Raw genomic sequence first — 12,394 nt, 5'->3', positions numbered from 1 at the left:
GTTTTTCTTGTTACCCCGCCCCCCGTTGTGAGAGAAATCAGGTCATCGCAAAAAGAGAAGACAAGAGAACAGTTAGTCGAGCTAGGAGTGCATGAATGAGTAAACGAAAACGATACGCTTCAATGAGGAGAAACACCAAATATTATTACGTAACACATGACGTATTTCGGAATCCAAATTTCAAAAATACAATTGCCATCGTGACACACTTTAAAATTTTAGTAAAAATGAACCTATTGTGAAAGTCAAGAAAGCATGTTTAGACATAGCTCATATACAGCTTGTCATCTCTCGCGCCCCCCCTTACGAATGTTACACGCACTCCAAGGGGGGCGCGCCCCCAGGTTTAAGAACCACTGGTTTATTGTGTCATAACCTAACGATGGAATTACGAACCTGTGTCCGAATTAAGCGGAGAATTGTCCGAATTAACAGGAGTTTTTTACGTTCAATTTTTACTTTTGTTCCGTTCCCGAGCATTTTGGCCGAATAAAGCGGTTGTCCGGGTTATCCGGTGTCCGAATTAAGCGGATTCGACTGTATTCAATTGCATCTGACTGGAAAACACACACGCTTAAAATGCCAATTATATAAATTATTGCAATTACTACGACCGCCACAATATACTGCTCCACAGGACGTGTAACAGTAACAGCCGTAAATGTTTCATACCGACTTTCGGTCGTTTTAAATCGAGCGATGAATGGTGAAGTTCGATCTTGTTTTGCGGCTTTTCCTCGGTATTGACGAATCTCATCTCAAGACGTGAGTTATTGCTGGTTAGTAGTTGCCCAAGGAATGACTTGCAAACGATCAGATAAACATACGTTGATTTCCAGTTGTATAGAATATGACTCTCTGTGCAATAGCCCCACATTTGAGGTGGTTAAAGCGAATACTACATCTGCATTAACTCTTCAACACTAGGTGTGTCAAGGCAGAGGTATTATCCTGTGTTAATAAAAATTGGCCTAGGGTAACTAGTTAACTAAGCAATAAATGTGACTGTTACGTCACACTCCGTTGCGAATCGTAAAAATATTTTGAAAATGTGCAACATGAAATATACTAATACAATGGAAAACATGTAATATACCTGTAAGCTCTACTTTAGAGTAAAGAGTACCATGTTATAAAGATTAAAGTGATTAAACATACGATGTCTATGAATACTGAGTGGCAGATGCACCAACGAAACTTACTTTTAGCATTCCAATTTCCAAATCTCATCAGCGTGCAAGCCGAATATTTTGATAATCACGCCGTTTAAATAAATAGGCAAAGAAAGAGTGGATGGTATAATAAAAAAAACATAGAATTCAGGCTTCTTCAGTGCATGCTTTTTCACTAAAACTTATGTGTTTGCACACACGATTTCTCGTATAAAACTACCGGTACCGTACTTTTCAGTCGGATAGGCCTAGGCCTATACAGGCGATGTCTGGGAATCTGTTCAAGTCTGGTGCGTATCAACCTATCCCTACTTGCAGCGTGATAAATGCTACGATATAGCCTAGCAAGAAGGAGAAACAAATATTTGTATTACAAATATTTGGTCTCTTGTATTTCTGCACTTTGAGTTTTGAACGGGAAAGGGTTATGATTTATGAGGTAATAAAAGAGAAATTATGATGTAAAAGATTCTCAATATTCGATCCTGATATGAGACCTGAAACAATTTTTGAGTCAAAAGTAAACACGAGATGTAAGAAGTTTCTTTTCTTAACTCGCACCCATTTCATAACTATATAGTATATATAGACATGAAAAATGCTAATCCTAACTTCATTATCGATATTGAAACCATTCATTGCAAATGCAGCAGAAGTAGTTCACAGATCTGCCAATTGACTGACATCTGCGGTGAATTGCAAATTGAGTTACAAAGTAACTTACAAACCTACCGAATACAGTAAAATAAACACATAAGTACACTCTTTAATTAGTTTTGATATAGCAATGAGATGTCATAAAAACTTGCCTTCCTGTTATATAACTTGACAAAGAAGATGACCAGTAAAGGTAAATTTCAGTTCGCCATTGACCGAGGAGGAACCTTCACTGACATCTATGCCAAGTGCCCAAGTTAGTATGAGGTTGTAGTTGGTTAATCTTTATACAGAAAAGCCAGTTCTATGACAAATTGGTTTTATTTTTGTTTCAGTATTTATGCTTTACTGGTAAATTTTAGCAGATCTGAACCTGCTGCTTGCAAACTTGCATTGACAAATAATTTTATTTGTTTAACTTCCTGATTTCCTTAATTATACATTCTTAGATGGGAAGACAAGAGTGATGAAGCTGTTGTCTGTCGATCCGCAAAATTATCCCGATGCTCCCAGGGAAGGAATTCAAAGGATAATGGAAGAGGTTTGTGACAAAAATAAACATATTTATGGAAAAGTTCAGCATAAATTTGCAGATGATTTTAATTTCTCATTGTTTCTTTAAGTTTAATTATTTGATTCGTTGACGAAACTAAAAAGATTATTATAAAATGTAGTTTGAATTTTTATGCTTAAATACAAATAGGTCTGTAATTTTGTCTGTAATTAAGCGTAGTTTCCCATCATTTCCTCCTTAATCATTTGTCGACATGGCTAAAACCACTGCTAAGAATTGTTGTTTAATTCGATAGACTGCCTAATTATGTATACATAGTTTAATTTTGTTTTATAGAGTTTAAAATTATGATGATCGAATCATTTGACTCGATTAAGATCGATTTCATCCGGATGGAAACGACCGTTGCCACAAATGCTCTCTTCGAGAGGTAACATGGGAGAATGGCACTTGCTCTCACTGAGGGTTGGAGATATCCTCTTTACATTGGAAACCAATCAAGACCAAAAATGTTGGACCTCGTAAGTTGATGATTCACTTTGATATTTCCAGTTGACAATGCAGAGCTACTACCTACTGGTGACGTTAAATGTGGGTTTTGTATTTTTCGTCTTTGCTTATTTCATAGTTTTCATGGTTTTTAATATTTACTCCAGGATAAGTTTACCACTTTTTACTTTGATTTAAAGCATCGGTTCTTAACCTTTTTGATCTGCTTTCCTATTCCTAATTATATCCTAGTTTTCTGTTGGTTGTAGAACTGCACCTACGCTTATGCTAGTGTCAGGCAAGAGCTGAAGTAAGCCTCACTTCTGTGCGTAATTATAGTAGTTTATTTGTTTGATGCTGTCATGCATTCATACATGTGAGTCTATGCTGTTGTTAGATTGAAATTATATACAGCTTGGAAATGCATGTGTTTTGGTGCCTACAACTGTTTTGCTTTGTTTGGCAGCAAAAGTAAAAGAATGCTGAGTTTGAGTCTTGTTTAAGCTCGATTGCTTTAAGTTGTCGTCGCAAAACTTTGCATCATCGATTGTTTTGTTAATGGTTATTGTTCACTTTGTGATGCTGGTCTATTGTGTTTATATATTGATTAGTAATTATGCTATTGCATAATCAAGTTTAATTTAATATTTTTAACGTTCAACTGTGACATCAGATGTCTATGTATGCAGCTTTTCGAGTATGAAGTAGCAGTTAAAAAGATTGCCATGGAGATGGGATTTAAACAAGTCTTAACTATCATCTCAAGTCCATGGTCAAGATTGTCTTGCACGACTTCGCTGCATGTGTAGATGCCTACCTCACACTGTGAGTTAAAGAATATATAGAAGCTTTCAGTCTGACGTCAGCAACATAGACATCAACTCGCTCTTTATGCAGTCTGATGGTGGCCTCACTCCTATTGATAAGTAAGTTTGTTCGTAAGGCTGTGATTATATTATTATATTAACATGAAGTATAACAACAGATCGTCATATTCATTTAAATCAGCGATAAGCAAGCTACCAACGAAGTGACACCTATCATTGCAAACTGTGTTGTAGATTGAGGAACGTAGATATAGGAGCAAGTAACAGCTCCAACTAATTATGACATCGTTTGTGCCTATGATCTGGCCCGCCTGTAAAAACTCAACACTCAAACAGCCCTTGAGTTGGAAAAGATTCATCAAATGTTTACGTCTTCTGATATAAAATACAACATCTCACACTCCTCAATGCTCAGGTTCGATGGAAATAGAGCAATATTATCCGGCCCAGCAGGTGGCGTAGTGGGGTACACTATGACATCATTTGAAGACCAACCCAGCATTGGGTACTACATGGGAGGTATGGTGCCGCTAGGATATCCAGTATCAGTATGAGCATGTATGTTGCATGCATGCGCAAGCTAGGTAAATATTAATAAGATTACGTAAGTTATGTCCTTGTGTTGTCATCGTGAAATTTATGACACTATTTACACAGGAACATCAACAGATGTAAGTCGATATGACGGGGAATATGAATATGTGTTCAAGTCTACTACAGCTGGTGTCACCATACAAGCGCCACTGGTATTTTATTTTGAAATCTTAAATTAAGACAAAATTTCAACAATGGCACAAATTTTCCTGTTAATATTAACAACAGAACAAAGTGTGTTTTTTATTTCAATGTGCTGATATGTGCTTATATGTGTTGTTTGGACTCTACATGCTTCGTTATATTTTTGTGTATACAGTCGAAATCAGTTAATCGCATAGTCAATTTGCCAAGCTTTTTTATGCGATTAATCGGTGTATGTGTTCCTACATTTTCTCCGTTATTCTCTTTTAAACACCGGCGCACGCATTCTTGCTCCTCGCCGATTTTTGGAATGACACAATGCATTATGACGCAACAAGTGAGCTTCCTTCCTTTCGATTTCGACACAACAAATTTTTCAATAACAAGGATTCTATCGGACAGACATAAATCTTTTCGCTTTGCTGGCTTACTATTTCCTGGAATTTTATATCGTATACGTAGGCTACAGTACAGTACAGGTATTCTACGTTTTTGCAGTGGTTTGAGCTTTGCGACGTAACAATGCTTAAATAAAAATTAGTCTTGTTGTTCTATTGTGATGTAAAGATCCGTAACAATCCTTAAATGAAACGTAGTTTTGTGGTTCATAATCACTGTAGAGAAGGCTTTTTTTCGTGAAGTTTTACTTTATTGTTCAAATCATTTACGTGCTACTGTCTCTATAGCCTTGCGAGAGATCTGACGATGATTTTTGTTTATTGGTGAGGATAATCTTCAGCGACTTAACACTTCATCAAAGGAAATATGCGGTTAAGTGATACAAGTCTACAAATCAATCAAGAAAACCTATTCCATTAACCGATTTATGCGATTAACCCTTATGCGATTAACCGTTGAATTTTCTTCACAAGTGAATGGGAATGGTTTGGGATTATGCAATGCAATGCAATGCTATTAAGCGATTTATGCCTTTAACCGATATGCGATTAACCGATTTCGACTGTGTATTATAGTATTGAGTATCTTGTTTTCTTTCGATCGTTTTGAGATATTTTATCTTTACCTTTTGTAAAATATTGTGACTTTTTGACTTTCATAGAGGATCTGTCAGGTGATTCACGGTCCAGCGATCATCATCGACAAAATCAGCACAATCTTGGTGGAACCTGACTGCAAGGGAAAGATGACTAAGAAAGGTATTGCGTTATGACATCATGGTTGCGTATGACTATGTATTGCATTATGACATCATGGTAACATCACTTTAGATTGTGTTGAGGGTTGTCTTTTTGTTACATGATAGACTGACAACATCATTGTAGCTTGCCGCGATTAGAAATTGTAATTTTGTGAAAATTCGCTTATTCAGGTGACGTGACCATCATGATAGGGAAGGGAAAGCCGAAGCATATTGGCAAGGAATTGCACGCCATCCAACTCTCTATATTTTCACACAGGTCAGTGTTATTTCGTAGATACAGTTTTTGGAAGCAAGTTTTATAACTGACAATAACTGGAAAATTGAATATCAAATGCATGCAATGACCATTGTGGTAGTTGTAAGGTGTGGTTGGGTTCTTTGTCATTCTCCGTTATTTTAAATAGGTGGTATTTGTTATTGTTAAGTGTTATTTTGTGGACTGAATTTTTCGAAGCGATTTTTATGACTGACAATTTACCCAAAAGACAATAACTGGGAAATTGAATACCAAATGCATACAATTATTATTGGGGTAGCTGTAAGGCGTGGTTGGGTTTTTTGTCATTCCCAATTAACTTTTATGGGTTATGTGCTATACTGGGATCACTGACCCCATCACTATATTATAACCTCTGACCTTTGACATCAAAGGTTCATGAGCATGCAGAACAGATGGGTAGGATTCTACAACGGACAGCAATATCCACTAACATTAAGGTCTGGCTTGAACTTGTCGTATTTATACATGTTTGTTATTTTATATTACTGGTCTAGATAATCGTCCAACAGTGCTTTTACTTGTTTGTTCTAATTTCTGCGAATTTATTGCACCAAGATTTCTCAGTCCTTGACATTTTATCTGTGGTTCAGTCGTTGAAAGTCCTGTCTAGTTTTTGTATATTGCAAGACTTGCTTGTGTAAATACGTTGTTGATAGCTGAGTAGGTGTAATTCTATTTTGATCATTCTGTGTCATTAGAACACTCATTGTTTATTGTGTAACATTACATGAATCGACAGGAACGACTTGACTTCTCTTGTGCTCTTTTCGGACCCGATGGTGGTCTTGTTTCCAACGCTTCTCACATCCTAGGCCACCTAGGGGCCATGCAGGATGCCGTGCAGTACCAGATGAGGGCGATAGATATCAATGAAGGAGATTGCATCCTCTCCAACCATCCATGTACTGGAGGAGTTCATCTTCCTGATCAATCTCGTGAGTATGATCATGTGATTTGCTTGGTGATGTGATAAATGTTATAGATCTGAACATGAAGCTTGCCATACGATGTTCAAAAATTTCATGGTTGTTTCACAACGGTGTTTATGTTAACCAACCGCTACTAAAACATTATGAGAAGTTTGTTATTTATGCTGGGACCACCACCATTATGTGGTTACCTAATTTACCAGCTATGTGGTTATTTGGCAATTTAGTTGCCGATGTGGTAATTTATGTGGTTACCAACAATCATTTGTTTAGTTGGTATCATATCATATGAAATTACCTGATTATATCAGACAACATTATGCAACATGGCTTTATTATTTCCAACCACACACCAGGTTTTCATCCCTGAGCACACGAAGCCGATATTTTTCACGGCGAATTGCCACGAAAAATTTGCCATTGCGTTCGTGGTCCATGTGTATTTAGTGCTAGTTTTGCGGTAGCTCAGGCAACTTGACAATTTCTTCTCTCTACAACAAAGGCTGTCTCTTATTTAAACAAGATTAAATAGTTACATCTTTTCCGAATGTTTTTACTTATTTAATTCATTTGGGTGACTTTTTTTTAATTAACAGTTTGCGACAGTTATTTTACTTCATTATTACCAATTTGTTACATCACAGTGTATTATCACAGTTTAAATCATCATCTTGCTGTAATGGTTGGATAATAAAATGTCATATAAACATCTCAATATACATATGTTAATTGATAATCTCGTATTGGTAAATTGGATGATTGCAATTACCTAATAATTTGTTCTTTTCTGATTTGTTTGATATAAATCTTTTGAGAACAATTTCGTTGCATTTCGATCACAGAGCCTATATCTGCACTAGATGTCACTATTGATGAGCTTATAGTCGAGTGTGTGCAAGCATTATCAGATCAGGGTTTCCCCTGAAAGCATCAAAACCGATCTTTATTTGAATCCGAGGTATAAGCGGACCGACTGCGCCCTCATGTGTCAGCCTTCCACGGTGAAAAACTTAGATTTTGTCGCATCAAAGTTTGGTGACTTTTTGCCGACTTTCCAAGCCAGGTGGGTGCTAAGGTCAACACTGATGCAGTTTGAAGTATTTTCAACATTTAGTTGCAAAGAACCTCATCCATGTATAAGTTGTTGTCGAATGATATTTGTAGAATGTTCACGACCAATTACTATGCAACAGCTACGCTGTCGTTTTATTAAAACTTAGCATTCAAATTTTTAGATTATTCAAACATTATTATTTAGTTCACTAACATCAAACTCATTCACGCATCTGCAGATACAAGAAAGGATTTGGTTTTGCCAGTCCAGGACGTGACATCATCAACGATGGTGGCAGAGTTGGAGGTATCGAACTTTCTGGGATTGAAGATCATGCTCTAGTGACATCGAGTGGTAAGCCACGACATGTCGAAATATTAAACAGTTTTTTCATATCTAGTTCTCGTATCCTGGACATAAGATCATATCAGATTTCACCCATCAACAATGCCACCTTCTAATGGAAATAATTCAGCCCTTTTAAACACGTTTTCTATCGCTGATTCTGATATCGCATCCCATGCATAGTTGACGTAATTCGCTGCATCTAGCAGATGATGGTTGCCATAGGCAACACCCGCTGCCCCTCTGGGTAACCTTTTTGCTTGCTCTTGTTTGCGTAACTTCAAAGTCTCTTTTAGCTCATAAAGGCTAACAACATCCTTAACATACAAATATCTCAACTTTTCTTTAGTGCTGCAATTATACCCATATCGCATGGTTGCTTCCAGCTAGTGCAGTTGGAAGGGAAAATAACACCTTGACGTTGTTTCTCTCAAAAGCAGAAGAATGACCAGGGCCAGTGTCCATCTACAGGAGAACCCGGCGTCCTGTTCTCTTCTTCACTTCAGGATGAAAAACTTTATTAAACCATTTCCAACACCTGTCAACGTCCATTCATGCTTTACCCTGACTTAGTACTTTAGAGGCCATTCTCGATTCTTGACTCAAGCCGGAAATTTTGGTTTCCCAATCAATGTACAAGGAACTGTATACGTTTCTGTGGTATTTGTGCAAGCAACCAGTGACACTCGTTCTTTAGCTTTCTTTTTCCTCGGGTAGTGCTGACATCTTCAGATGGCATGAGCAAGAGCTGAAAAAATAACCCAGTTTGCTCCATGTTGTAAACATTCTCGGGATCTTCTCATCGTGGAGAAGAATTTTCTGCAATCCACGACGTCATCGGAATCGGCCACTGCCATGAAGCTTTCAAGCCATCCTCTGATATCAATAGCTGTTCAGCGATTTGTATTGCTTTAAAAACGGCCAATGAGGGCGGAAGTGGAAGGCTTGTGCGACGCTTGCTATCAATCCAAACATACAACATATCCTCCAGTTCAGAAAATTGACCAATAGATGCTTGAAATTGTTTTGTTTTGGTCTCTTCAGACATCAAAGCAGATCATTTTCGAATAACTTCTTGATGATTCTTCTAAACCTTTGGAATAATGTCTTCACTCACTTCGTCCTTCCGAGCAAAACTTTACTTACTTGGAGGAGCTGGCTCCCTCAACCCGGTGATAACTTCTAATCTCTGAGATTCACTTAAATCAGTGGTTCTCAAACTGTGGTACGCGTATCACTAGCGGTACGCGAGAGCTTTTTAAGTGGTACCGCGTACCGCTGAACATGATTTTCGATGTGCTGTGAATAATGTGTTGCCCCGGATAGACAAGCTTGTGCAGAAGAAACAGTTGCATCTATCAAATTAAATTGTGTTTTCTTGCTATTCATTGGATTTATGGTATAGTAATAACGGTAATAACTAATAAATACTGGTACATTTGAGTAAAATAAGTCATTCAGGAGCCAGGTGGTACGCAGTGTAGCAAAAAAAAACGAATGAGTGGTACGCGATCGCAAAAAGTTTGAGAAACACTGACTTAAATGCTTGACATCATGCGCAGTTAAAAGTACAGGATTACTAGGAGTAAGCTACTGTGCAATTATACTAACCGCCTAACACAATAATTTCATCTGCAAAAACTTGTACAATTTTACTGCAGGCTAGCTCACTACTGCACCCATCTCATGCAAGCGTTGTGTATAGTGCATGCAGATTTGAATCCACGACCTGGTAACTTATTCGCGATTACAAGTTTGATACTTAGGCCTACTTTACTAATCTAAATTAAAAAGTTCATCTCAAGGACCAAGCTGTGCATGTGTTGTCATAACCGTAAACCCAGCAGACGAAATTATACTTGCGTAATTGTTACGGCTTAAAAGGGTTGATTGCGATGTGTAGTTCTGTCACTGTGCACACTTCAAGGGAAGAAATAACAAAAACATAGCAAACTACGCACAAACCGACCAGATTTAAGTTGCGTACTTAAGCTGGAAACTGCTGTGTGCGTCACTGGTCTAGATAATCGTCCAAAACTGCTTTTACTTGTTTGGTCTAATTTCTGCGAATTTATGGCACCAAGCTTTCTCGGCCCTTGACATTTTATCTGTGCTTCAGTCGTTGAAAGTCCTGTATAGTCTTGTGTATATTGCAAGACTTGCTTGTGCAAATATGTTCTTGATAACTGAGCAGTTGTAATTCTATTATGATCATTCTGTGTCGTGAAAACACTCAGTATTCGTTGTGTAACATTACATGAACCGACAGGAGCTACTTGACTTCTCGTGCGCTTTTTTCGGACATGATGGTGGTCTTGTTTCCAACGCTCCTCACATCCCAGTCCACCTAGGGGCCATGCAGGATGGTGTGCAGTACCAGATGTGGGCGATAGATATCAATAAGGGAGATTGCATTCTCTCCAATCATCCATGTGCTGGAGGAGTTCATCTTCCTGATCTCATCGTGAGTATGACCATGTGATAAATGTTATAGATCTAATCACAAAGTTTATCATATGATGTTTGAAACATTTCATTGTTGTTGCTTAACAATGGTGTTTGTGTTAACCAACCACTACTGAAACATTATGCGAAGATTGTGATTTATGCTGGGATGTGATTGTGATAATGTTGTGAATGACTGCTTTATCATATCATATGATGCTGAAAAGTTTCATGGTAGTTGTTAAGTGAAACGATGAATTGGTTTCTGGTTTTCTAATAAGTTAGAATTATTTTTAAACCCTGTTGAACTTGTTTTTACTTGTGACCTCACACAAGTGACAGCGATTCTCATGCTCCCCGGCGATTTTGATCGTTGCAGCGGGACCCACAATATCCATGGCAACCTGGCCGACTTGAGAGCGCTAGTTGCCTCTAACCAGAAGGTAAGTGTCTTTGTGACGTCACAACTGTATCAATCACAGACATTACAACGAAGCTTTCTGTTTAGGGGATCCACCTGGTCCAGGAGCTTATATCGTGTTACGGGTTGGAAGTGGTCCAAGCTTACATGGCACACATCCAACACCACGCCGAGGTCGCGGTCAGAAATCTGCTGCGCGACGTCTCTACGACAACGTACGGCGTACTTCGCGCTTCGGAAAAGATGGACGACGGATCAGTGATCAACCTCCGCGTGGAGATCGACTCGCAGGAGGGAAGCGCGACGTTCGATTTCGAGGGGAAATCCCCTATGGTGATAAACAACTTGAACGCGCCGAGAGCGATCACCAAGTCTGCCATCATCTACTCCCTCAGGTGCATGGTGGGCTACGACATCCCTCTTAACCAGGGCTGCCTCGCCCCTATCCACCTCCTAATACCCAAGTGAATACTCCAAATACCCTATCCACGTCCACATTGACCGAATTGGTTCCTACTCGACCCCGATATCCAGTTATCCGGTCGTTCTCAAGAACTTCCAGCTTCTCCCGGGCACTGGCGGAAAGTGACGTTATAGGGACAGGGACAGGGTTTTGAGAGAGATTCTCTTTCGAAACAATTTAACGCTGTCAGTGTAGAGTGAAAGGAAGTTTCACAACTCTATGGTTGACCTTTGACCTTCCTTCATTGTGGTGAAGCCGATATACGATGTATGCGCGTTAATGTTCGTTTATTAACTTCTGTTCTAGCGAATGTTTTAACTCGGCTCATGTTTTTCTAAATTTACTGAATTTTGTCAAAACTTTACGTTTTTAAGCCGTATTTTGATGCACTCGTAGACAATATTTTTTGCGTCACTCGCAAAATAACCGCGGTAATAATATAAAATACAAAATAACGCAGTGTAGTTTCAAAGAACATCTGGTCGAATTTTTTGCTCTCGCTCTTTCAAACCTTGTCACGTGCATCAGCCCCAGCACTGTTTCTACAAGTTTTAATTTTGCGAGATAATTCACTGAAAGCGAAATGCATTCTAACACCAGCCAGACACTAAATCCAGCTCCATGCGACCTGATGCGTGTTGTTGAAGCTCCTCGACTACTTGTGAGTGACCTTGCAGCCCAGCATTGGAGAGATCGCAATCTCCTCCTTACTCCACACACAAGCCTGATGCGGAGAACGACGCAGGAAAGACAGACGCAGATAACTTACAGAAGATACTGATTATACACGGCCTACAAGATAAAAATATGTTTTAGGACAAGTTTGTATCTACCCAAGGTCCCGTCTCACAACTACTCGTCTGACCACACATTTACGCAATTTTATGACCTCATTGAC

General features: G+C 38.7%; 2 protein-coding genes across 4 annotated transcripts; both read left to right on the top strand.

Annotated features, from left to right (window-relative positions):
- The first annotated feature begins 1,228 nt into the window (after positions 1-1,228).
- Positions 1,229-4,350, top strand: LOC143452327 (5-oxoprolinase-like). Of its 2 annotated transcripts, none has more exons than XM_076953249.1 (6): positions 1,229-2,085; positions 2,279-2,370; positions 2,680-2,864; positions 3,522-3,758; positions 3,894-4,178; positions 4,317-4,350. In XM_076953249.1, the coding sequence occupies exons 3-4, from the start codon at positions 2,787-2,789 to the stop codon at positions 3,639-3,641; spliced, it is 198 nt and encodes a 65-aa protein (XP_076809364.1). In that variant the 5' UTR covers positions 1,229-2,085; positions 2,279-2,370; positions 2,680-2,786; the 3' UTR covers positions 3,642-3,758; positions 3,894-4,178; positions 4,317-4,350. Both variants share the same exon structure in this region, with proteins under 2 accessions (XP_076809364.1, XP_076809365.1).
- Positions 4,351-7,622: 3,272 nt separating this feature from the next.
- On the top strand, positions 7,623-11,952 carry LOC143452325 (5-oxoprolinase-like). 2 transcript variants are annotated; one of them, XM_076953247.1, is made up of 5 exons: positions 7,623-7,831; positions 8,061-8,176; positions 10,437-10,631; positions 10,949-11,055; positions 11,121-11,952. In XM_076953247.1, exons 4-5 carry the CDS (start codon positions 10,963-10,965, stop codon positions 11,499-11,501), a joined length of 474 nt encoding a protein of 157 aa, XP_076809362.1. In that variant the 5' UTR covers positions 7,623-7,831; positions 8,061-8,176; positions 10,437-10,631; positions 10,949-10,962; the 3' UTR covers positions 11,502-11,952. The 2 variants fall into 2 exon arrangements, with proteins under 2 accessions (XP_076809362.1, XP_076809363.1); XM_076953248.1 differs by lacking the exons at positions 7,623-7,831; positions 8,061-8,176; positions 10,437-10,631 and having other exon boundaries at positions 10,689-11,055.
- The last annotated feature ends 442 nt before the right edge of the window (positions 11,953-12,394 follow it).

The sequence above is a fragment of the Clavelina lepadiformis genome, chromosome 4 (genome assembly GCF_947623445.1).
Source record: "Clavelina lepadiformis chromosome 4, kaClaLepa1.1, whole genome shotgun sequence".
Classification (NCBI taxonomy): Eukaryota; Metazoa; Chordata; class Ascidiacea; order Aplousobranchia; family Clavelinidae; genus Clavelina; species Clavelina lepadiformis.
Note: the sequence above shows the minus strand (reverse complement) of the source record. Positions and strands in the feature narration are given on the sequence as shown.